Source organism: Coccinella septempunctata, chromosome 7 (assembly GCF_907165205.1).
Source record: "Coccinella septempunctata chromosome 7, icCocSept1.1, whole genome shotgun sequence".
NCBI classification, from domain to species: Eukaryota; Metazoa; Arthropoda; class Insecta; order Coleoptera; family Coccinellidae; genus Coccinella; species Coccinella septempunctata.
The window spans coordinates 1,223,085-1,249,179 of NC_058195.1; the positions used below are offsets into that span (position 1 = coordinate 1,223,085).

At 39.2% G+C, this 26,095-nt stretch overlaps 1 protein-coding gene and 1 non-coding gene across 15 annotated transcripts in view; one reads left to right on the top strand and one right to left on the bottom strand.

The window, feature by feature from the left end:
- The window catches only part of LOC123317596 (dorsal root ganglia homeobox protein), a 139,356-nt gene that overhangs the window by 31,643 nt on the left and 81,618 nt on the right, over positions 1–26,095 (bottom strand). For all 14 annotated transcript variants that reach the window (XM_044904201.1, XR_006538193.1, XR_006538195.1 and 11 more), the window contains 3 exons: positions 18,933–19,050; positions 10,218–10,309; positions 10,060–10,161 (listed from right to left, as the gene is read on the bottom strand). In XM_044904201.1, the coding sequence (XP_044760136.1) occupies positions 10,060–10,161; positions 10,218–10,309; positions 18,933–19,026 (288 nt within the window). In that variant the 5' untranslated portion in view covers positions 19,027–19,050. The remainder of the gene's footprint in view (positions 1–10,059; positions 10,162–10,217; positions 10,310–18,932; positions 19,051–26,095) is intronic.
- Trnag-ucc lies at positions 21,839–21,910 on the top strand. The gene has a single exon. It is a non-coding gene; the product is annotated as a tRNA-Gly (tRNA).

A 26,095-nucleotide genomic window follows, 5' to 3' on the forward strand; every position in this document is an offset into this window, starting at 1 on the left:
CTGAAACTAAGTTGGACGTTTTGTAAAATAAAAGTATTCTTCATATTTTCACGTATAATGCACCGTTTTCGAGTAATTTTATGTAAAAAAATTAAAAAGAAGTATCTGTGAAATTTGAAAAATTGGGTACTTTGACTGAATGCAACTCTGTTTAAAAGATCCATAGATGTGTAGTGTCACAGATTTACATGGTTATTCTGAAGGTAATTTTGTTTTTCCATAAGTGGCTCATTATGAAAACTTAAAATGACTATATCTTTTTATCAGGGCCGAATTGGAAAAAATGGGAAAGGTAACAAGTGTTTCTCTTGACTTTAAGAATCTACTGTTAAAATATTTGTACCAGTGAAAGACTCTCTCTGTATACTCTTCTGAAATATGTTTAAATAATGTACACAGTCTTGGAAAACGGAGCATTCAGTATTAATGAACATAATATTTGTGTTGTTTTCTATGTCGTTTTGGGCTGGATCCGTCCCTCTGCAAATCGCAGAGGAAGTACGCGATTAAAAAGGAATTCGATCTTGCCGGAAAAGCCCCGGAGCCTTACTCCGGGAAAAGTGAATTTTCAGTCTCAACTCCATTAAGTTTATATACGTAGCAGCGACATACTTTGAGAGTTAAGTGGTCAGATTCACTGAGATACACATTTTTACGATTAACGAGGAGTAACTACGACATCGTTGATAATAAACCCTTTTTACGTTCATTCCCTGGGTCTCTTGACGCTTTCCGGGTTCCGAAATATCCAATTTAGAATAACTCCGAGTGAGTTATTACTGCCCCAAGGTGGATCCGGAATCGTTTTTCGGGTAATTAGCATGTTTGAACAGTTTTGATCTTATGAAGACGTATTAGTCGTTGTATAACGAAATTTCGTGGATTTTAATCATGGTGATTCGATAGAGATAGAAGAAAAGTGAGATTTCCAGCGTTTTTCATTTTTTTTCCTTTGATAAACGTCAAAATATGAACTGTGCATTCTAAGGTCGCAAAAACTTTTTTTGGATGCTCAATTGGTACCTTATTTCGCATGATGAACAATGCGACCCTCACAATAATGAAGCTTTTTTGTGGATCTATTCTAAGAAATAAATTATATGATATACAAACACACAAATACATCGATAACTGATGAGAAAAGAAATCAACTGCGAAGAACTTCCGGCAAAACCACAATCAACCGCCGGTTCTTTTCTCTCCCCCTCGAACAAAGCAAATATACACCGGCTAACCACCCTCGAGAGTAATCTTTTCTCCGACAAGTTATTTAAAGGATTATCGCTACCCCATCCATCCCATTTCGAATGAGTTACACAGTAGCAGGTTGAACGGTCGCTTACGGGGTGAAAAAGTGCGCCTATCGCCACAAAGGGTAACATCTGTTGTGGTTTGCCGAACGTATATATATACCTATTTTTAATGATCGGGTGGAACCCCGAACCCTCCGTGGCCCGAGGCTGCATAATTTGTTATTAGTTTCATAAAAGATTGCGGTGTTTCACTTTGGGATCGGCATATGATCATGTTTGCTCGGTTTTTTGGGGTTCGGGGAAGATTTCAAATTCGTGTTTATTCATAGAGGATGTTCGATTCTGGATTATTGGGGTTGTGTGACACTCTGGACCTAACAGGAATTTTTCTCATCGATGTAAGGGGGATTTTGTTCTGTTTCCTATCTTCTATGCACTGAAATATCCATCGTTTATGAAATGGAGAGTAGAGAGAAGAAGAACGATTGCCGTACTAGAAATGTGTGTCCAAAAAAAGGAGAAAATAGGAGTCGCTGCGATCGCTAGGATGATGAAAGGCGATCAAATATATAAACGTACAAATATTCATTATATAGCTTCCAACTTAGTTTCAGGTGTTGGGTTCTTTAAATTTTTGGTATTTTTATGGTACGTAATGGTCATAATGCGAAAATTGGGAGGCGTGGGTGATTTCTTGTGTTCGAAAAAGATTCATCGAATAAATGAAAAACTATTTTTCGAAACTCATTTCATTTGATGAAACCGTTTGTAAATATAACTAAAAATTACATTTTTCTATGGTTTTTCCACAGCTTGTATCTTTTAAACATTCGGAAAAAATGGTAAAGGAGAAAAGTGTTTCAATTAACTTCAAGAATCTACTGTTATAATATTTGTACGAGTCTTATACCGTGTATAAGACGGTATCGTCTTTTTTATTATTTTTTCCGAAATTCTTATCACCTTCTATGTATAACCCTTGTATCCGTGCTCATAAAAGTACCGTTGAGAGTGTCCCAAATTTGGTGCTCACTGAAAGAATACTGAAAGAATAATTATAGTAACTCGAGAACGAAGTAGAATATTTACAAGCTGATTCCTGTTCTCCTCTATCTAATTATTTCGAAAAACGAGATCGGAAGTCCTTGAAGAATTTTTCTCCAAGTCTTCAAGTCCTCCAAATGTTCTCGGTGAACATCGAATGTAGGACACCCTGTACGTACTATCTTCAAATTCCCTTTTGACAATATAGAAATTGGTCGAATGCCGTCCCTGTTTGTACAAAACGTACGAAATACGGAAGGTACATACTATAGCAGCATCGCCGGCGCCCTCTTATAATGTTTTATCATATTAGAGTTAATAATCTGTTCATTACATGTCAGCTTTGTCTGGGAAATCAGCGGGCGGAGGATTCCGAAGAACCGCGTGCCTACCTTTTGGCAGAGCGAAGAAAAAAAACCGGGGAGCTCACGCGGCGGCTTACAATTTCAAAACAGACTAAGCTCATTAGGTCTCGAAATGAACTCAGCTCGAATGAAATTCCATTAAAATGTTCCGGGGTATTTTAATAATAGATGCGCGCTGCCGACGTTCTCCAACGCGGGGAGGAAAGGAGAGATATCATTATCCTCCTCCGAAACAATGCGGAACGTCCATTTTTAACGAAACGAATATTTAGCGGGTTAAAAGACCCTTTCTCGATTCACACAAAAAAAAATTCATGATACAGAGAAAAATAGTTATTTAGGGCAATACGGTTTTTTCATTATTGAAACTGTTGGCATTTAAAGTCCAATGCACGTACCAATTCAAAATAAGCATCAGTGTTCTCCAATAATTTGTTGCTAATCATTTCGACAGGGTGACCCTTTAACTCGTACAAATAATTCAACGGTAGATTTTTGACCATTACTTACCATAAAAACACCAAAAAAACTCTTGAAACTAAGTTGGATGATATTTAATGAATGTTTGAACGTTTTGTAAAATGAAAGTATTCTTCATATTTTCTCGTAAAATGCGCCGTTTTCCAGTAATTTGATGTTCAAAAATTAAAAAGTATCTGTGAAATTGGGTACTTTGGCTGAATGCAACTCTGTTTAAAAAATCCACAGATGTGTGGTGTCACAGATTTAGCTAGTTATTCGGAAGGAAACTTTTTCTTTCCAGGGGTGGCACAGCTCATTATGAAAACTTAAAATCGCTTTATCTTTTTATCAGGGCCGAATTGCAAAAAATGGTTGGGAGAAAAGTGTTCTTTTTAACGTCTACTGTCTACTGTTAAAATATTTGTACTAGTCGAAGACCCTGTATACTAACACAAAGCCCCGATGCATTCCGGTCCAAACTACGTTGAGGACTAGAAATTGCAGACCCTAAGGAACACAGAGAGCCCATCCGCTCCTACCACAACGAGAGCAATGACTAGTAATGGCCACGAGACTTTACAGAAGTCTCGATAGATTGTAGCGCTCTTTCTTCTTAAAAAACTCGAAGAAAACCAAAGAAAAACAATCGAACGAATATCATTCCTCCCACATTGCGCTCGATATCAATTCGCGCGAGAATTAAAAAGCCGAAATTAAGGGAGCGACCGACGGTGCGCGCGTAGCAGTCCCGTAACGCAATTACTACCCCCGGCGGCGCACCATGGGACGGACGCGTCCGCGTCGCTTCAACGCCGGTATATTATTTAGCTAAAACAATAAAACAAAGGAAGGACGTCCAATTACGTAACAATACGCAAATTGCCGAGTGGGCTGAGGAGACGTACGTCGTTTGTTTGCAAACGGCATTGTCGAGAGGGGTTGTTGGATTGATGCCCTCGCGCCATCCACTCGGTCGGGTCGAGTATATTGAGTGTGTTCGAGACAAATGCTCTCTCTGGAAGCGAGAGAGGTCGTCATTAAATTTGCATGATGGGATTGGCCCGGAGTCGGTTGACGGTTCGAGTGTGCTATGATGGAATTTCGATGGACGGTGAATCCCCCCCGTTTCTTCGTCGAAAAATCTACTTCCACGACAAAATTTCACGTTGAAACTTGTACGTCGATCATATACTCCCCAAAACTACGCCTATATGTCGAATCATGAACTAAGCACTTCATTCCCTAAAACGACCCTGGAAAACCTAAAAAAATGCTCAAGAAAAAGGTGGACATTTCAACATTTGATTGAAAATTTCGAAACATATTTATAGAGAGCATGAAAGCGCTTGAATTCGGATCAATTAGGAAGGATTCACGTGAAAATCTTACTTATGTCCGGTTACCGAGCTCCATTTATCGAAAGTTTATCTATTCGATAAACTTAATGGACCGATAGCTTTTGCTGAGGTCCACCCTACTCCCGATAAGCTTGGATTTAGTTGTCCCGTCGATGATGAGCGTTTATCCGCACTATTTAACGTTCTTGTTCACAAGCATTTAATCTCACTTTAGTTGATAACACAGTAGTGATGGAAATTTAAAAGAAGTACAAGTGAAATCCAGTATTTAACTTATTAACAGTTGTCGTTTTGATGAGACCCGTATCTGCTCAACTTTTGTTGAACTCATAAAAGATTATATGATTTTCACAAAATGCGTTCTTAAACCATGGTATGTATTTCACTATCACAATAGCATCTTCAGGTGAGTGAAGATAAACACTTTAATCTATCTGCTGATGTCTAATTACGGAAATTCTGTGTGCCATAGGGAAGTCATGAAAATATCCGAAAAGCTGAACATTTCATTGATATTGCATAAGTTTTACTGCTTGAGAATTTATCACTTCCATAACTTAACCTCCTGATTAGGCTTGCGCCACGAACAAAAAGTTTGAAATGGTTATTTGAGTCAAAAAAAAAAACGATATCAGTAAAAATAACCCAGAAAATCCAGCAAAATTGTCGAAAAATATAACGTACATGGCACAAAACTCAATTACGGGAAAACCAACGTTCTCGGCTTTGTAAAATTCGAAATTTACTCGTTATACACGGCATATTTCCTCGTTAGGGCGGTGTTACACGCGCAAAGGACATTACCGGGCATAATTACTGCCACAAAATCTAATACACACTTCTGAGGCAGAACTGGAGCGCTGCGAAGCCCCGGGGGTGGTAGACACTCAATCCGACCCTCTTTGTCTTTTTCCAACTTTCCTCCTCCCTTTTCGACGTCATCTACGCGTCCTGAAAGACGGAGATGATGCCTGAATTACAATTCCTAACGAGCCTTAATGAAGTCAGATGTGAAGATATGAGATTTCGAAATTGCCAAGATGGGGATTGTTGGTGTTCGGAAACTGTGTATGCAGTTGTTTTCGGGGTGAGCCTAGGGTTTATACGACAATGAGGCTATCTCAAGGAATTTTCGATCTATATTCGAGTTATTTTCATGCGACGTAACTATGTATGATGTCCGAATATGTAAGATCGATTTGAATCGAAGAAATATCTGGCAAATCAATTGATTATTACAAGAACTTGGGTCCATTTCTGCACAATGTAGTTTCATTGGCATGATATTTTCATTAAGCAGAGTCCATTTCTCCTCACGAGGGATGGCAATTTTTGTAAATAATGAATCCATCAGCTTTTTTGATATCTTCATCGCTAAAGTGCTTCTGACACACAACTTGATTTGGAGTCAATTCTTGTGCGGTAAGCAAGTTTTTTTCCAATTTTTCCTCATGAAATCTACTCCTGTCTCTTTTTTCTTTCTGACTCCAAACCATTTTTACACTCCAGAAGACGACAGTTCATTCAATCAACTTAGAGTCGTCCTCTTCCTAACGGCAGCGCACCTATCGGCTGATAAATGAACTATATTCTTGGGGACAAATAATCTGTGGTCTGCAAGCAGCGATCGTTCTCCTTCTCTCTACTCTGCATAGCTTTGACAATCGATGTCAGATTGTGGAAATCAACTTAAACGTCAGTTTTGACGGAAGTAACTGACAGCAATCACAGATCGGAGAGTGTTTGACAGCGATCGGACTCACAGAATACCGTTTGTGGCCACGGTATTCATGAAATTCATTTCGTTCTGGTGGATTTACCTGACCTGGTAGATCCCCTGGCTTACTGATTCCTATTCCTAAAATATTTCGATCAAGTGTCAATCAATGGACCCTTAACCACCGCACGACGCTTTTAACGACGTCGTTTCCCCTCGAACTAACCCTATAATATCCCACCCGTCAATTTCGCCTTAACCTGTCCCGATAGAAATACAAAAAAAAACGTAGGTAGTTACGGATGACCAATAACAATGCTCCGCGTAAACTGTAATATGACGCCGGACGACGTTACGGCATCTCTCCCGAGACGACGCCATCCCGCAGACGGAGGATCCGGCAAACGGAACACGCGCCGCGACGCCCGGCGGATCCGACTCTCCGTTACACATCGGGTCCCGTCCCGTGGGATTAGCGTTTTTGTTGAAAAATCAAATTTATATTTTCAAGACGCGCCCCGAACCCGGCGGACTCCGGTTACACTTTATTTTATGGCCTGTCGGCCCCGATCGCGTCCGACGTTGACGTTTGACAGTTCTGACGTATATAACGGACGAGGCGCGGGAATTTGATTTGAGGTCGTCCGTCGGTTCTCGATTATAGTAAATAGGGGCCGTCAGTATAGACTATAGAGGGTTTATCCATTCAGGATAGCGGAAAATTTGTGCCTTATTGGGTGTGAGAACGATGTAATCGATTCGCGCGGAAATTGACGTTGACTTAGTTGAAAAAACCGGGAGTTTTATGAAAAACTGCGAAAATTGGGTAAATTTTTTCTTTCAATGACTTTCCCATTGTGGTGACCTCGAAATATCTCGAAAAAAAAAATTTATTGGTAGGGATCTACTGTCGGCTGGTGCGGTTCAGGTAAAGCATTCGTCTACTCTACGATAGAGGGCGCACCCATCTGTATATCTCTCACTGACTGAAACGCTTAAGATTTCTTCAGCCAGTTCTGAAAATTAACGCATGTAGCCCAGGGTACGTCATGCTCAAAACGACGCCAACTCACCGATTAAAAAAGGTAATAAAAGCAACCCAAAATGTGACCATAGGACCGCACGACCTGAATATTGTCAACATCGGATATTTGCTCGTAGAAAAGAATAAAAACTCTTTAAAATATTAATATGATTGATTAGCAGCCCAGGGGATTATTTGCGTTTGGTAAAAGTCAAAAATCACAGATTTTCTAAGGCTTTTCTTAGGTTTTAGAATCTGGCTCCCGGTTCGAGAGTATTCGCTGCTTATGCTCCTGTTATTCGTTTTTTGTTTGGTATCTAAATCAGCTGATTTTTCGCCTCTTGTCTCTCCCACTAGGTGCTTACAAAATTAGTATGTTCCAATTATGTGTTACTTGAAAAGCATTCGGTTTTGGTTTTCTACCTTTACAGGAAGTAAAATGCGGCGAAAATGCATCGAATGTTTGTGGAATTTCATGGTGACAATGCCCCAACTGAAAAATTAAGTGGCGAATGCTTTCGACGTTTCAAAAATGTCGTTTTCTGCGTTCAAGACAAGCCTTTCTCTAGGTAACCGAAAAAATTCCCAACCCGGATCATTTTTTCCAGATAAAGTTCGAAAATTATCCGCGAGGGGTGTAAAAAAAGAGCAGCCGGATATGGAGGATATTTCGAATGATATCCTCCTTCATTTTGGCCATGAAAAACCAATTCGAACCATTATTTTTCCTCGTCGTTCACTCTCACTCAGCTCATTATCTTGTTCATACACCAAAGTGCCGTATGCCAAACAAAACACCTCGTCCACTCTTCATGTATTGTCGCAAAGGGGTCGTCCACTGTGTATATATATACGGTACGGCCAATGAATCCGAAAACAGTTGGAACTAAGCCACTTATCGGCGTGACGCCGACATATGCACCCCCAAACAACACCCCGAACAATGGGAAATAAATCGCAATTAGCGAAGCCGCCGACCGTGTAAGGGCGACAATTGTATCCAGTGTTCCTTGGCGCGATTCATTTGTCACTAATAAGCCCGGCGATAAGTAGAAACACAGTAGGGTTGTCGGTTTGCGTTTATCCATTTACACGCCCTTCGATTACGCCGATTGAAATAGAAATGGCGAAGCTGTATACCAGAAGGGACATTGGTCGTAATTGGTCTACCTTATTAGCGACAATAATATGTATGCGGAGGCCCATCTGGAAATTTTCGAATATCTGATCTACTTGGGGAGAAAGACGGGTGCAGGAATCAAAGAGTGTGATATTTCAACATTTGATTGAAAATTTCGAAACATTTATAGAGAATAGAGAGCATGAAAGCGCTTGGATTCGGATCAATTAGGAAGTATCACGTGAAAATCTTACTTATGCCCGGTTAACGAGCTCCATTTATCGAAAGTTTATCTATTCGATAAACTTAATGGAGCGATAACTTTTGCTGAGGTCCACCCTACTCCCGATAAGCTTGGATTTAGTTGTCCCGCCGATGATGAGCGTTTATCCGCACTATTTAACGTTCTTGTTTACAGGCATTTAATCTCACTTCAGTAGATAACACAGTAGTGATGGAAATTTAAAAGAAGTACAAGTGAAATCCAGTAATTAACTTATTAACAGTTGTCGTTTTGATGAGACCCTAATCTGCTCAACTTTTGTTGAACTTATAAAAGATTATATGATTTTCACAAAATGCGTTCTTAAACCATGACACTAACTAACAAAGTTACAGGAAGTTGGGGTCGAAAAAATAAATCATTTTTGTCTAAAACCTCCCGCAAATGCTGTCAAGTTAACACATAATCAAACACATTCAACGTAGTAAAAAACAAGATGGAATTCAAAGCGATATAAGCCGAATATTATGGACTGATGTCTAACCTCACTGAAACCACCAAACTTCTATCATTATAAAGCGTTAAAAACAGTGAAAGTAATGTTTATGGAGAAGACTCAACGAATTTCTTCTTCCAATAATTCAATTCGATTTGCGCTCTGAAAATTTGCAAAAATATTGGCTTGAAAGCTTTCGAGATCGTGTATAGGTATCTTTATCTCGATTAAAATTTCAAACTCTTCTATTAGAAATTGACGAATTGTTTGGCGCAAAAAATTGCGAGGATTTAAAAATGTAGTTCACACTGAGTGGTAGGAAATATTTAATCTGTTTCACCGTTTACTTAATTCTTCCTCTGGCAATTTTTCTCCAACACGGAGATAAACGCAACCGAAGTCCATAAATTCGTCAGTCGCAAAACGGGGTAAACAAATTCTTCCCCCCATCTATACGCGAAACCGCAATCGATCACCCTAAAGGAGCATCCGAGCTATAAGCGATATCGAAAGTCTAAACGTTAGTAGAATTCGACGCGACAGCTCAGTTTATGAAGGTGTTAAGTCTTGTCCGCCTAGACGATAAATATACCTCAGGTTCGACCCTAAAACTCGTAAATTTCGACGGCCCCCCAACCCCTCGTCCGTCGAGACCCGTATAGATGGAGGAGAGAATGGGGGACCGATTAGTTTTCGATCTGGAAAAAACCAAATTTCATTTCGCATCGAAGAAATTTTCACGCCCGATCTGTAGACCACCATGTTGGCTGAGAAAAGGGGTCGCGTAGAAGCTACTACAAGAGAGTCATCAACGAATAGTTAGGGTTCAAGTCGGGCTGATTGCCTCTGACCGCGCAGGGAGATGTAACTGGATACCGCCCCACGCACATCGGAGGGTGAACTGTGGGAAATCCATCCTCGCGATACGAAAATTTCGTGTGTTTTCACACGTCCTAGGCCGAAGCATAAACGAATTGTAGCTCGTAGTTTGACTCACCTGTACGCGAGCTTCGGTGAGGTTGATCTTCATCGCCAGGTCTTCCCTCGTGAAAACGTCCGGATAATGGGTTTGGGCGAAAGCGGTTTCTAGCTCCTCCAACTGAAAAAATTTCCGAAATCAAGATTCGGGTGAATATCGACGAATCTGGACGTTACCTGTTGGAGGGTGAACGTTGTTCTGTTCCTCCTCTGTTTCCTCCTCACGAACGTGTCGTCGTGTATTGCTGGATGATAAGAATAGCTTGTATCTGAAATAAAATACACTATATGAATACTCAAGGACGATCTTTGGAAGATTTTGACGGTATATACAACGAATCAATGAAAACTCAAATTGGCGTCGTGACCAGGAACTCCATACAGAGTGTAAATCCAACAGCTGCATACTATACACGTATTTTGTTTCGAGCATGGTAAAATCTGTTGAAAATCATCTGTTTCCCAAATAACTATAAAGAATATCAAGAATAATTCATCCCTTGATGAGACACATCTTTTTCGTCTTTTCTAATCTTTTATCGATTCTTCAGATTCATCAGTTACACATCATATGAACGAAATAAAAACGAAAATACCAAATATAGACCTTTTTTTTATTCCAATCTGGAATTGGATCCACCCCACACTTCGGAATCGGGAAAAAAAATTCGCGACATATCCGGAGAAAAGTCACCCCCCAGAAACTCCCCAACCCCTCAAATTAGGTCCGAATTGCGGCCGGATTATCACGTTCCTCCGGACATGTCAAAAAGTTGGCAACTTCGAAAGTGGATTTTTGCGAAACAAGATAACTTCATGTCTCGCAGAAACTCTGTTAGGGATTATCGCCTTACGTTTTCGAGTGGTAGGCAAGATGGCAAATATCGGCGCCATCAGGTATAACGTGTTTTGCGGTAATGGAACGACGTTTGGGGGGCCACCCAAGTTTGGCTCAACTTTGCGGACGAATTCTGTATAGGCGACTTCGATCTTCGCGAAAATATGTATTATACACCGCTGAGGTTATGAAATTACGCCAAGAAGCTATCGAATTTGACAGTTGACATAACGTGATGAAGCTCGTGGAAAAATAAAAGAAACGTTTTATCGGTGACATGAAACAATATCGAAATATTCGACACAAATGATCGATGACAATCTCGGCCTTGGAGCTTCAGAGAATCGAGATTTTGACGTTTACGAAACGCGAATAGAGTACTCTAATGATTTGTCAAAATCAGCTGACCCTTCATTACCGTGGGGCACACAAAGCTTTTTAGTATGAGTTTCTTAGAAAGTTATAGTCTAATCACTCTAACCTAACGTAGGGATTTTTTCCAAAAACATGCACAAAACACAATACTCGACCAAAACAGCATGTGAATCAATGGAGGGAAAAGCTTGTGTGCCCCACGACAGCGAACGCTCAGCTGATTTTGACAAATCGTTAGAGTTCCCTATATAAACAAATCCACGATCATAGAATGAACTTCAGCCTGACATTTCTTATAGGTTAACGTCAGTTTGACAGAAGAAGGTTAGCGCCGATCGCACATAGAGTAACGATTCGAATCATAGAGCTAAGAATAGGATTTTTGGCATCGGGCATTATGAAATTCATCTGACTTTTGGATCTCCTGGCCATTTCATTATTTCTATACCACATATATCGATATTCTTCGAATTCCACCCTCATCGACGCGAACAAAAATCGAATCAGAGAACCCGTCGATTTTTCCAGCCGTCTAGGGGTATTTCCGTAACTGTCAGCCGCAAATCCCGGGTCTGACGCACACAGTCGAAAACCCCATTATTACCAATATTCCCGAAAAATCCCTCACGGGAATAGGCGGATTAGGGAATATTTCGCCATTATCACCCCTTAATGGCACACCGAAAGTATAGTTAATCCGGGCTAATTCACTTTACAAGACCACGTCAACAGTCACTCTTATTGCGACGAACGGGAACGCACCCCCTTCGATCGGGCTCTATGCGCCGACCGACGGACCATCGAGCCGGGGATGAATCGACAGATTTTCGACGCTTAATTCTTGCTAGAGCCTATCTATATCTATAATTATGGATGTAAGAAGTGTAGAACACTGTATGCGAAGAATTTTCAGCGTCCAGATCCGGCAACCCAGCCTTCGATCCGCTCTGTGCGCGCCTCCCGATCATCGAGCATCGTAATTGGGACGGACGTGCGTCCGGACGGTGCGACGCGTCGGGACGGGAATCTCCGCGAATTTATAATCCGCCTATCGTGCCGAATTGTATTCGATTAGGGGAGATCAAAGCGCGCCCGGGTATCGGGGACTGATGCGATGCAAATCCGACGGATTTCGGCGTTCCGGCGCTGATTTTCGACGTCGTCGACGACGCGGCGATCATTCGTTCGACGTTTCGTACGCAGCGATTATTTTGTGCGTAAATATTCAACCCGGTAATCGGCGGATCGGCGTAGTAGCGGACCTAATTCATTAGAGTACCCGTGAAATAGGTATACAGTCTGACTCTTCATCTCGTACGTGAATTATGTATCATATTACAAACATTCTACAATCAGCCTGTCGAATCTGCCTACTTGACGGCAGATGGCGCCTTTCCTATAAAATCTGCCAAAAATCAAATAATCAAAGATTGTAACACATCTATGGAGCTAAGCCACAGATAACAGCACAGAACACGAATAAACAATATTGCAATCTTTGCTCTAATAAGAAGGCATGAAATATACACGGGGTGTATTTAAAGGTGAAGCTTTTTTTCAACGGAAGGTAGAACTGGTTAAAATGAAGCGTTTAACCGAAAATCACCTATACAAAAGTTTCCAAACGACAAAGTTGAAAAAAAAATTGAGAATAATTACTGAAATAGATGCTACTACGACCCTAGACCGTTTGTTAGCTGAATTATCGCAAAGCAGTGGGAAAAAACTTATCTCCTGATTCGACCATGTGGTTTCTTTTAAGATATTGGCTCGTTCAATATTTATGTGGTAATGAAAATATAAACTTAGGATTGCCGAATTGTTCTCGTTATTTTTTAGTAACTAAGGCCCGTTTGCACCAATCCCCCTTAAAATGAGTACTTAACTAAGCGTAGTTTAAAGTTAATGGACGCTTAATTTTATCGTCAGTTGCACGACTGCGGCTTAACAGAATCTTAAGTAAGGGGCCCTTAAGTTTTCATATCTAGTGATATTTCAGTTTTTCATTTTGGTGCAACTTTATTCTAGTCTGATAAAGCCTTTTCATTGGTTGGCCGGTTGCCGATGATCGTTGTCATTTCATTAACCTAACTTTATTGTCCTGTCAGTCAGTGTCAAGTAAACTATTATATTATTATCAAAGAGTGCCAACTTTTTGTTGCTGAATTAGCATTATGATTGATGATTGATAATGAAATGGATTGTCAAATTAAAGGTACTTGACGTTATTAGAAAAACCACAGCAGTTCTGCAGCCAGTTTATGAGTTCAACAAATTATTTTAGGTTAGAATCCCGCCCTTAAATACCTAAGTGGTCATTACAGGAGCGCTTAAATTTTAGGTTAGCTTTAGCCATTTAAATGTCACTTTACAGTTGGTGCAACGTAGTTTAAGTTAAGGGTTCATTTTAAGGGACACTTGACATCAAGTGCGTTTGGTGCAAACGGGTCTTACACGATTTTATGAAATGACTCATTTCGAAACCAACTGGCAGAAGAGACCTAGGACACAAGTGTAAAAAGTAGAATAATACTTCAGAATCTCACCAATAAAATTTGTCTAAATTATTCACGAATTTTTTCACAATAGGCATCACAATCTTCTTGAACGAACATTCCAACAATCGTGGTAAAAATGGGTTGAAATGGAGAAATATCATAGCACTTTTTCAACATAACTAACATAAGCAATTTCAAGAAACTGCCTAGATTTTCTACATTTTTTTTCACCTTAATTGCACGATAAAACAATTATGATTCTCTCAAAGGTGACCTGATGCATCTAATCCGATGAACTTGGTACCGAACCCATTCATTGTCCAGCCATATGTTTATGTTTTGTTTCGTTTTTGCGATGTCGGAGTCACCTTCCACAGTCCTGTACTTGAAATTCAATGAAATTTCGTCGAATTTCAAGGGGTTGTATCTCAGCCATCTTGGATATTTTATATAGACAGACAATTTTTTGTCAAACGCCTCATTTTGACCAGTTCTACCCTCTATCAAAAAAAGCCTCACCTTTGAAAACACTCGACTGAATTTCTACGCAATTTTCCACACTTCTCGAACAAACCATAGAAAAATACAGAAACGACCAATGAAATTCTGTTTCTTACTGGCCCCCGTAGAACGTCGTCGCGTCATGCATCATTCATCCAAAGCGGTCCCCGTGGGCAGGGCGGCCGGGTCAGAGGTCGCAACGGCCCGCTCTGTGATGATGCGATTATAAAATCTCACCTGCCGCAAAGCGACCATCATCTGTCATTAGAACTGCATTCCGTCCATTGTTCACACACACACGGCTATTTAACAAATTGTTTTCTGTGTTTGCGCGTTCGATTCGTTTCGCATACCCGGGTAATTGCGGAACGCACCCTTCCTCTATAGTTGCGCAATCGGATTATACGCGTGCATAAGACGTGCCGATTTTTCTCTATGGTTGACGCTCATTATGGATTTATTCTGTGAACCGCGTTGTTGAACGTAGTATTCAACAATTCAACTGGGGCAGAGAGGGACAAGACGTAAGTGAAATGTGATCTTCTGTTTGGACCGACGGAGTCTTTTCTGTGGACTTGTGGTAGTCTATGGTTATTTGACAGCTATTGTGGAACGCTAAATAAGATATCAGAATGCTTTAAAAAAAAATCATCAGAAAATTATCAAAGCCCACTGTGAAAAATGAGATAGAAAAGAAATATGTAATAATTAGCATCAAAAAATTAATAAGCATGTAACTAAAACCACTAGGTACACCGAGGTAGATGAAATTTCGTAATTTATTACTAGAAGAGTTGCTCTCTTAGAAGATGTATGACTTCCCAAAAAGATGGGGTCAGTTGAAACTTCCTCAAGACCGAAGGGTTGTGCCGAAATGGATGAAATTTTCAGATCTTCAACTAGAAGAGTTGCTGTTTCAGAATATGTATCACATTCAGATCTACGGTAATTTTCCTGGAAGAAAAACTACTCGCAAGTTGACCATCGAAAAATCCCCAAAAAGATGGGGTCAGTTGAAACTTCCTCAAGACCAAACGGTTCTGCCGAAATGGATGAAACTCTCAGATCTTCAACTAGAAGAATTGCTCTTTCAAAATATATATCACATTTCGATCTATCATAATTTTTTCGGAAGAAAAACTACTCGAAAATTGACCATCGAAAAATTCTCAAAAAAATGGGGTTAGTTGAAACTTCATCAAGACCGAACAGTCCTGTCGAAATGGATGAAATTCTCAGATTTATTACTAGAAGAGTTGCTCTTCAGAATATGTATCACATTTAGATCTGCGAGAATTTTCAGAAAAACATATAGGGTCACTTAAAAATTCCTCAAAACCTAACGGTTGCACGAAAGTCGATGGAATTTCGAAAGAAAGAAACCCAACAAAAGTCGAATAATCCGACCATGCCCAGGTAACAATCTCGACCTGTGAAAACGACCAAGAAAAGCTTGAGAAAAATTGAGATTGTCGACGTTTTCGAAATGCAAATACCCACGATTACAGAATATCCTCTCGCCTGATGTTTCTTACAGATACTGGTTGACGTCAGTTTGACACACTGGGGTAAGGAACAGTACCGTAGAGTACGAGTAGTGTATTTGGAAGAGAAGACTGCAACCCACAACGAAACTGGATGTTGACGGCGAAGAAATCGACTGGAAAAATGAAGCCAAATATTTAGGAATAACGCTTGACAAAGGACTTACTTGGAAAAGTCAAATCAAACAAGAAATCGACAAAACGAAAGCAGCGATGAACAGACTCTATCCTCTGATAGGATGAAGAAGCCACATGTTGAAAGAGACAAAATTGAAGATAATCAAAGCCGTTGCTAGGCCTCAACTGACTTATGGATCAGTTGCCTGGGGTTTCGCGGCAAAGAGCCATATAAAAAGAATTCAGGCCACTGAAAACAAGCTGCTACGATGTGCAATAGATGCACCTTGGTTTGTCAGGAATAGACAGATTTATAGGGACCTAAAATGGGAAACCATAACGGAATTCATGAACAGAAAAGCAGAGAAATTATTCGAAACAGCGAAAAACCATCCGAATCAAGAACTCAGGAGACTAGTGGACTACGACCCAGAGGAAGACAAAAGGAGAATGCGAATTTACCGAAGGAGACCAAGAGATCAATTAAAAAGAGATTAAAATAAGAACAGAAACTTATTGAAAAATTCAATAAAGTGTTAATCCAATAGAGGATAAACACATAAATCCCAGCACGATAGTGTGCGAGAAGAAAACCGACCAAGAGATGAACGGTTTATAGGCAAATGCCCGGAACCAAAATTCAAGAAGCAGTTGAGGGTTTTTAGTGGGTCTCGGGCTCAGGAGAGTGAGAAACCCCACACTGTTCCCCCTCAGGAGAGGGTGGTTCGTCTGTCTTGCAGATTTTCCCCCAGCTACACCAAAAAAAAAAAAAGTGTATTTGGACTCGGTATTCATGAAATCCTTTTGCGGATTTACCGAGAAACCGAATCTCCTGGCTAAAAAGGATATAAAATCGATTCCTTTTTTGCCATAGGGAAGCTTACTCGAAAATTCACTACCGTAACAGATTTCTTTGTCCGAAATTCAATTCTCGTTCGCTCGATCATCGAGTGGGTCGAAATCTTCGTCCATTCCGACAATATCCCCCCTCCCCGGCGCCGCTTTCTTCTCCTTCCGGCGATCCTAATTGAAGCGAAGAAATTTCCGGTAGTTGCCGCTTCTCGGAATTTTCAATTTGGATCCCGGCCCGCCGAATAATCCGACGGTGGAAAAATTAGCGCAAATTGAAAATTAAAAATGGAAAGCATTAGAGGCATTCGATTAGAGAAAAAATGAGGTAGGCTGTGGGGGGTGAAGAGAGAGAGAGTGAAGGGCCCCCCCCATCGGCGTCCGGTTTTAATATTAAGTCGGCATAATATGGCGTCGGCCGAGGTTCTTGAATATTTCACGTCCATCCGCGCGCACCGCCATTTTAATTCGCGGCAGCGGCGTATCGCCAGATTAAATATACAATTTCGCTGAATAAAAGATGAGGTTTTAATTAATATATCCCCGGTAACGCGTAACGCGATTAACGTCTAACTGAAATTAAAGTTTTCACGGACGCGGAAAGACTGACGTCGACGGGACCGCCGTATTTCGTTGCGGTACACGTTTTTTTTTTTTAGTCTCTCTAATTACGGAAAATCCTAATAAAGTTTGGAATCGAGCACCGGAGAAAAATTCAAACGAATTCAAGCAATAGGAACAAATTCGGATGAAGAACGATAGTAGGCCGGGAGATCCTACTTCGTGGCCGATTTGCCTCAAAATAACCACTATGAAACATTTCGTTAATACCCAGGCTAAAAAAAATATTGGCCTTTTATCAATAGGGAATACTCCTTCTGACGAAAATGATGTATTTTTTATAAAATAGCTTTGAAACGTAACATTTTAAAATAACCATTTCAACCGTTTCCCAAAAAAATTATTTTAAGCACTTAAAAATGAAAAATAAAAATGGATATTTAAAGTTTAAAGCGTTTCGTGAGAATTGCAAAAGCTGGCAACATCGACTGAAATATGCCTTGATAATAAAGGACAACAAATGCATTATCTTGATGAGATAGACAAAGATGGCTGTCTAGGAAGTCTGCGACGACAGAGGAATGTCGTAAAATTTTATGGGATTTTTATGGCCGGTTGCTGTTGAGGCTTGCCAGTAAGTACGCGCCTGTAGATCAACAAGCTGATCGGACATTGTTCATTTCATTGTCTAGTAGGCGCTGTTGCCAAATCGTAAACTCCGCACAAAGCGATTTAAATTTTAAAACCCCATATTTAAAGAATGATTTTAAATAGTTTCCGCGGTGAATTTGAAAAAATCATCAATGAAACTCATAATTATTCAGTTTAAACTTGCATATGCAGCGATAACCCAAATGGGCAAGTTTCCTAAAACTCCAAAATCGAATTTAAAATTATTTATGGAAACCCTTTTCCATTAGTTATCGAACACGTAAAAGATTCGCTTCAAAATTAAGAAATTTCAGAAATATACCCTTCGAATCTTCGAGTATGTAAAAGCTTGTGACGTAGAATGCCTTTACTAAAGTCTAGAAATTTTTGTTGATTAGACAACAGTGGAACTGATCAAGAAGATATAGAATTCCATATCCACACATTTCAAGAAATTGTTTCTGTAATCTGTGTCTATATATTCTTAAAAACGATGACATTTTGTGTCATTGTTTGATATTTCTATGCACTGTTTGTTTTCCTTGTCAAATGTGATCACCAAACTTGATATTTATTAAGTCTATGATGATCATAAAACTTTCATGACCTTTATTGATTCGACGGGCGTTGCCGGATTGTGAAAATGACGTAGAATGTTCATAAGAGAGCACTTCTGAAATCAGAATTTTCGTAAGTGAATACAGACAAAACGCAATATGTTAAAATTTTAAAAAAATATATTTCGATATATTTGAGTTATAAGGATTTCGATGACATATATTTTGAAATTTAGGAAAATACCCCATTGAGGAGGATTCTGGTCTTCACTTTTGATGGCTCACCCTGCATATGATCGCGAGAAGCAAAACTCGTGAAAAGTTTAGTGGTCATTCGAAAAATCTATCCTTCATTGACATGTCTGTGTATACAATTTTATTATTATTTCAGGTATACTTACACGGATGACTAGGTGTGAAAGGGTACTCCAACGTGGGCAACCTTGGCTGAGGGGCACCAGGATGAAGTGAAGGCGGGCAGTGATAGCAGAACATACCTCTGCCCCCACTACCCGCAATCTAAAAAGAAAAATCAGTGTTACATACCTGCACACTAAAAATTTTCAAAATAAAATCGAATAGGACGTGTATTCCAGCGTTGGAACACTTATACATTTTATAATCGGACGTTTAATATCTAGGATCTAGCACTCTCTGCCAGTGTGATGTCGCATATCCAGTAGACGTATATTTAACTCAATCAGAATTAATTTGTAGCTAATTCAACATCAGTTACTAGACCTCCTAAGCGTCTGAACGACTCCTATATTGTTTCATGTAGGTATAATTCAAGTAATCTAGATATGCAAATAGGATTGAATGCAGACGCCAATTGTCTATTAGAAATTTAATGCCTTCGTGTGGTTCATCGTATTCGTAGAAGTTTTATGCCTAATTATTAATATAGCAATCCTAATTTCTGTAGAATACTATGATAGCTTTCGTAATATAAATGTGGAAGAAAAACGATGGGGATAAATGCATTTATTTATATAGAAGCATGAAGAGTGTGTGCATCCGATTTGTCAAGTGTGTCAGTGTGGAAACTAACTGTCCAACCAGCTGGGTATCGCGAACCTGAGTGTTTTGTTTTATTACATTATTAACTTTATTAAAACGATTATTGGGTTTGTGTGTACGGCAATTTAAATGCTAATGAGCCACATCCTGGAACTGTGTGTAAATTAGGTGCGATCGCAATTGGACCGCGACAAAAAGATTTGACGAGATACCGCTCGGAATTTCGTATCGTTTTCATCACTGACGAGTAAACGAGGTCTTTCCTTATTGAAACTGTGTATCAATTTGTTCCCTTTCAAGATGAATGTCTTGAAGACGTCTATTCCAATAGCGGAATAGATGAGGAGAAATTCTGAAATATCATTCGGGTGTTTCATCGAATTCAGTCCAGCTCAAGATTTCATTATAGTAAAGGCTGAAACACCCGAAAATAACCAATTTTTTTACAACTTTCTTTGGTCCAAAATTGCTCATTTTCCTTTACCTTTTTCCTTGTACATATATGGATCAAATTGACTCCTACAATCAAGTAACATCCTCGAATGATTCTTTACTTGATCATTTCCTCTCGTGCTAACCCAACAATACGTCCAGGCCCATATCACTCTTCCCCACGAAAAGGGGTGAGAAAATTGCGTGTAAAAAATGCAAATGTCCCATAATAGCCGTGCTATATGTGATGTCCGAGACGAAAGAGCCCGCAGCACTCGAATGAATTGAATTTAAATAAGACCTAATAGACGGCTCTTAAAATAATACGTCCCTATAATGCGATTAACCGATCTAGAAAAATAACGTTTGAATTATAGCTGGCTCTTATATAGAGACATATAACGTGCTCAATCATATAACCCGTATGTGTTCGTTCGGACTGTCTGTTCTCAATTCGGGAACGAATAAGATGTTTCGAGCGTGCATGATTTATTAGATAATTTTTTTACAAGTTGATTCGACAGGATTTCGTTATAAATACTCATCATTTTCCCAGAAAGATATCCTAGACGTCTATACTGTTAAAATTTGATTAAGAACTTAAGTTCTTACAATATTTCTATAAAAATTGTAGACGGTGACTAGGGTGAGTCTTGCATTCGAGCGTATATAGGGTGTCAAACAAGGTTTTGGTCATTATACCTCGAAAACTATAATATTGAAAATCAGCTGTTATAAAAACCATGGTTATATAGTATTACATATTTTAAGGAAGCATCAGCTACATACTTTATTGAGTCACATTTCGGGTCATTTGATATCATTTTTAGATAACTTAATGAGGCAACGTGTACCTATATTGTTATTGTTCTTCTGCTAATGTGAAAAAAGTTAGTCGATAACTATTTTTTTTAATGGAAATCAGACCATAGCACGGTAACAGTTTAAACCCTGGGATTCAGATCAGAAAGAACCAAAAAAAGCCAGAGAAAATTGAGATTTTTGACGTTTATCAAACGCAAATGTAAACAAATCGACGTCAGTTTGACAGGACTGACATAAGTGAGGTTAGAACCGATAACAGTCAGGGGTGGGTAATACCGATTCGACTCACATAGCTAAGAATAGCGTTTTTGGCCTCAGTATTCAGGAAGTTCATTTCATTACGCTTTTTTTTCACTTCAATCGACCCGAACAGCATTCTTCTTCTCTGTGATTTCATGCAACAGCATTAATATCCTTCGAAAAAAGCGTCTATAAACATCTCCTTGCATTGATTCTATTAAAATCCTAGGCAAGTCGTAAAAACTGAATCAGAGCCTCCGATGTATGGTAGTCTAGTCACGATTGACCGACCTAATAGAGCAATAAAGCGATATCGTTGTTTTTATCGGATCTAGAGGCGATATAAATCTATAAACGAACTCTGTACGCAGTCGAGGAATAATTGAAACGAATTGATTCGAAAATTACCCCCAGCAGCACCAGCACACACATACTGTGGAGCATCCGTCACGTATTTAATAAAGTGGAAATATTCCTAACTTATTAGGCGCATTATTCGATGTATGGGATCGCACCAATTGATCCTAATCAATTGAATAATGTGATTTCGACGTTCCTAGACTGATTTTATTTTTCCCCAAGCTTATTCTTCAACGGGTCATATAATGGTCATAGCGCATATATTTAGAACGACCAATTGAATTATGTGCAATTCCTATTAATAGTTCGAATAATTGCAAATATTCCGTCACTTTATATTATTTGTGATAATTATACATACAGCTACAATGAATGGATCATTCAGAGGCTCGATGTTTAGGGTCACGTGGTATGATTCACTGACATAGCTGCGATGGTGGTGTAATGGTCAGCATAGTTGCCTTCCAAGCAGTTGATCCGGGTTCGATTCCCGGCCATCGCACACTTTTTTTGTTGCTTTTTCAATTGAACAAACCTCAATTATGAATTAATGGAAAATGGACGTATAGAAACGATACAAATTTTTTTACTGCTCCCTTTTGACTAAAAAAATCGACGATAAATGTATCGACGAACACGTAATATCGTTCACGACAAGGCAGTGGCTCTATACGAGCCATTTGCGGTCGTCAAACGGGGACGTCATTAATTTTTCATCTAGCCCAAATAGAATTTCGATCTTTTCCTTTTGAGGACTCGCCAACGGTAGTAATCCAATCACGCGTGCTGTATGTATCGGTAATAATTACCAATTAGCATATAGAAACAAGGATAACGCAATTATTCCTACAGCGGGGGGTCGAATGGAATTGCCACCGGCCCGACGACAGGACCGTATCGTTTCAATTCGGATATCGACGCTGGATGTCAAATATGGAATATTTCGATTAGTTTCTTGAATATTTCTTTCAATATGCTTTCGAAACTGCCGAAAATCATGATTTATCCCTCATAACGTTCTCTTTAACTTATGTCAAAGATGATTTCGCAGTTGGTACTTGTGTCCACATGATGAATATCGAAAGAATAACAGAATTTCTTTCTGTCAGTACCTACCACTATCTTGCATTAGTGGCACTGACCATTTTATATTTTAACTAAAACTTACGTTCCTCTCTATCGCTTGTAAGTGAATATTCTGAATCAGAATCGGACCCAAATGGCTCAGCAGACGTTCTGTTTAATGAAGAGTCAATGTCACTTATAGTAAAATAAGACTACCACTTTGTGATAATCAAGATTAAGTATAGAAAGAAGTTGCAATTCAATTCAAAGCCGATTGGGAGAGGGATGACGTAGAAGGTGGCAAAGTCAAGTTCAATTGATAGAACTGGGACCGTTACCAGTGGCGTATCGATAGATAATAGTTAAAAAGAAGGTAATTTAAAATAACTTCACTTTTTGTGCCCAAACGTTGTTATATTATTCAATTTGCACTGCCTGACTGTATGATAGTTACGCCAATGGGTTGTGTGACGTGGTGTGTGGAGATACCAAAGGGAGCCGAGTATTTTCAATCTCCTATTGAGCCTTCTTTCTATATTTTCTTGGTAACACACTCTTAACTAAACGGGGTAAAGAGTGAAACTGCGGGACTTCATTTTGGGTTCGTCAGAGAAAAAATAAATATCGGGGAACCATCATTTCTTCACTTTTTCTCAAGACAAGACAATGAGTTTGTCATCAAGACAAGAATTAACTTTGACGTTAATTCGACAGCCTTCAGCGATCACGTCACATGGCTCGTTTTTTAAATTAGCATATATTGAGTTTCCGCAACATTTTCGACGAGGAAAACGTGAAGGAAACTCATCCGAGTCGACGAAATATCCGAGTGCGGAATTTCCCTGAATCCGGTCCGGCGCTAGGCGTTGATAGTACCATCGTGAGCCGGGTAAGTCGATCATAGGGGTATGTAATTCCATTAGAATGGATATCCCTTACTGAGGGGCCCTCACGTTGTCGAATTAGCTATCGGTTCCTTCTAATCATAGGCATGCAACTTGATTCAGGATCAACCGACAACAGCCAATTCAGTTTAGTCCTACGTCCCACCAGTGATCTAGCCTTGTTCCCGTTTTTTGACCTCTGAAGATTCGAAAAGACAATTTTTTGAGTTTGCTTGGATGGATATGAGATTGAGTTCGTGAAATTTCGACTGTTCGCTGCGTATACTTCATTCAAATTTATTTTAGCAGTCGGTTGGCCATGAAATAATTTTCTCAAGTTTTTGTAACTAGAACGATGTTAGGTTGGCACTCATGAAATGTCGTTAATGTCATAACGCCGTTGCCACAACTAATATCAATTTTTATTACGAAAATGCCGAAAGTGAGGTGAAGAGACAGGGTTTCAGAAAGTGCTATTCAGAATTCAGGTCCGCTCATTCAAATAGTTATACCCTGATATTCTAAAATCCACAATACGTCAGACGATAGCGAACATATTCAATGTAAGAGAATTTATATAATGTTTCATCTGAATCTAAACGACTTATATTTCAGCTGAATATTTCCACAATCAGAAAGATTGTGAATGAAGAGTATGACAAAGAATTTCCTTCTATTGGAAGACCCAAAAAAGTGATGGCATTTGAGAATTTTATTTTTGAGTGAATTTGCGAAAAGTTTACTACAGGATTTTGATAAATGTCATCGGAGAATAAGTTCCCTAAAATGGATTTTTCTATTTTTCATTTGACTTGTCCTATACAATGTAAATGTCTTAAGGTACTAATAAATACCTAATTATTATAATTAAATCAATGTATTAAGATGAATAGCCACAAATACGCGCAAGTTGCCCTGTTACTGTTTATTCATGTGAAATTTTTGTTCAACGGTGAAGTTGCATCTTAACTTGAAACTTCCTTCAACTCCTTTTACTTATATTGATGCAAGCCGATTTTTATTGAAAAATTTAACATTCTTGTAATTATCTGTTAATTCCTTCGGGAGATACCCATTGCCAACCACTGCATCATATGCATTTCATCTTCGGGTTAATATTTTTGAAATCTACAAATGATGTAAGCCAAAGAAGATAACGAACATTAACTCTCCTCAAGCTAGTGGATATTATGATATTATATACTGATCTCTTGTATTTTCCATGCAAATAACTGGATTTGGTATGCCTTCAATTAGTTTGTATAAACTTCAATTATGTTCGTCAGATATTTTCCGAAGAGATTCGACATTCTGATAAAATACGTAATAACAGAAACTTTTACGTAGAACGGGCAACATAGCGTTGATTTAAAACCCAAAAATGTTTTGACAAGTTTCATAACCCCACATTTTCGTACTATACAGAGTGAAATGTGTCAAATTTCCATGGCCAACCGACTGCTAAAATAAAGTTGAATGAAGTATAGGTCACACTGAATGTGTGTTAACACAACATATAATAGTTTCTCCTTATTGCCATCTGCTGAGACTCGTTGATGTTCTCTAGGAGCGATTCAACTTTGAGGAGCCACTTTAGTAGACCAACGTTCTCATCAAGTTTGGTCCCTTCTCCAACTGTTGTTCGGGATCTTCTCACCTCTGCCTGAACATGAGAAAAAACAGAGTTGTTCGTTGTTCCCTTTAAATACTCGAGAACACCTGTTAATCCTCTGTCCTCCCGTTCAGCGAGATGTCATCAGTAGATAACGACACTGTAGGTGTGTGTGAATTTCGCCGTCTATCCAGGGTTCGCGTCCAGATCGGATTCCGCAAGTATCCGGTGTACAAAGAGATCGAATTAGCGGATTAGATTGAAGAGCGTACGACACATTCAATTACCGGGGGGTACGCATCAGCGTTTTCAATCTTATCTCTCTCTATACGCGCATTGGCGTAATTGCCAAGAAGTGTCGGCTTCCTGTTTCTGGAGTACCTACCGGGCCGAAGCAGCGGCGTACCGGGGAACGGGTCAGCGAGAGATTGAATTCGAAGAGAATTTATCGAGTTGATACTCTTATTAGTCGAATGACAAGAATTCTTTTCAGATGCATCACCCTGTACACTTCTAAGAAGTGGATGGAAGATGAAGGGAAATGATGAGTACATACTACTTTATCTAGAGTTTCGGGTGATAGAAGGTTTCTATTACTTATTAATTTCATTTTTAGCTTTTTTCATAGAATGATTGAGAAATCCAGCTGTTTTATGAGGCATTATACAGGGTGAGTCTTTGACTCGTACGAATATTTTAACAGTAGATTCTTGAGGTCAAAAGGATCACTTTTTTCCTTTACCATTTTTTTTCGAATCGGCTCGGTTCAAATGATACAGGCTGTTGAAAAACCATAATAAAATGTTACTTCTAGTTTCATCTCACAAACTTTTTTATCGAATGAGATGAATTTCGGAGTAAAGTTTTTCATTTATCTGATGAATTTCTTTCGAATACCAGATATCACCCACGTCTTCCAGTTTTCTCATTATGACCATTACGTACCATAAAAATACCAAAAATTCAATGAACCGAACTCTTGAAACTAAGTTTTACGCTATCTAGTGAATATTTGAACGTTTTGTAAAATAAAAGTATTCCTCATATTTTTCTGTGTAACGCGCCGTTTTCCAGCAATTTAATATTCAAATAATAAAAAAAAACTGTGATATTCGGAAAATTGGGT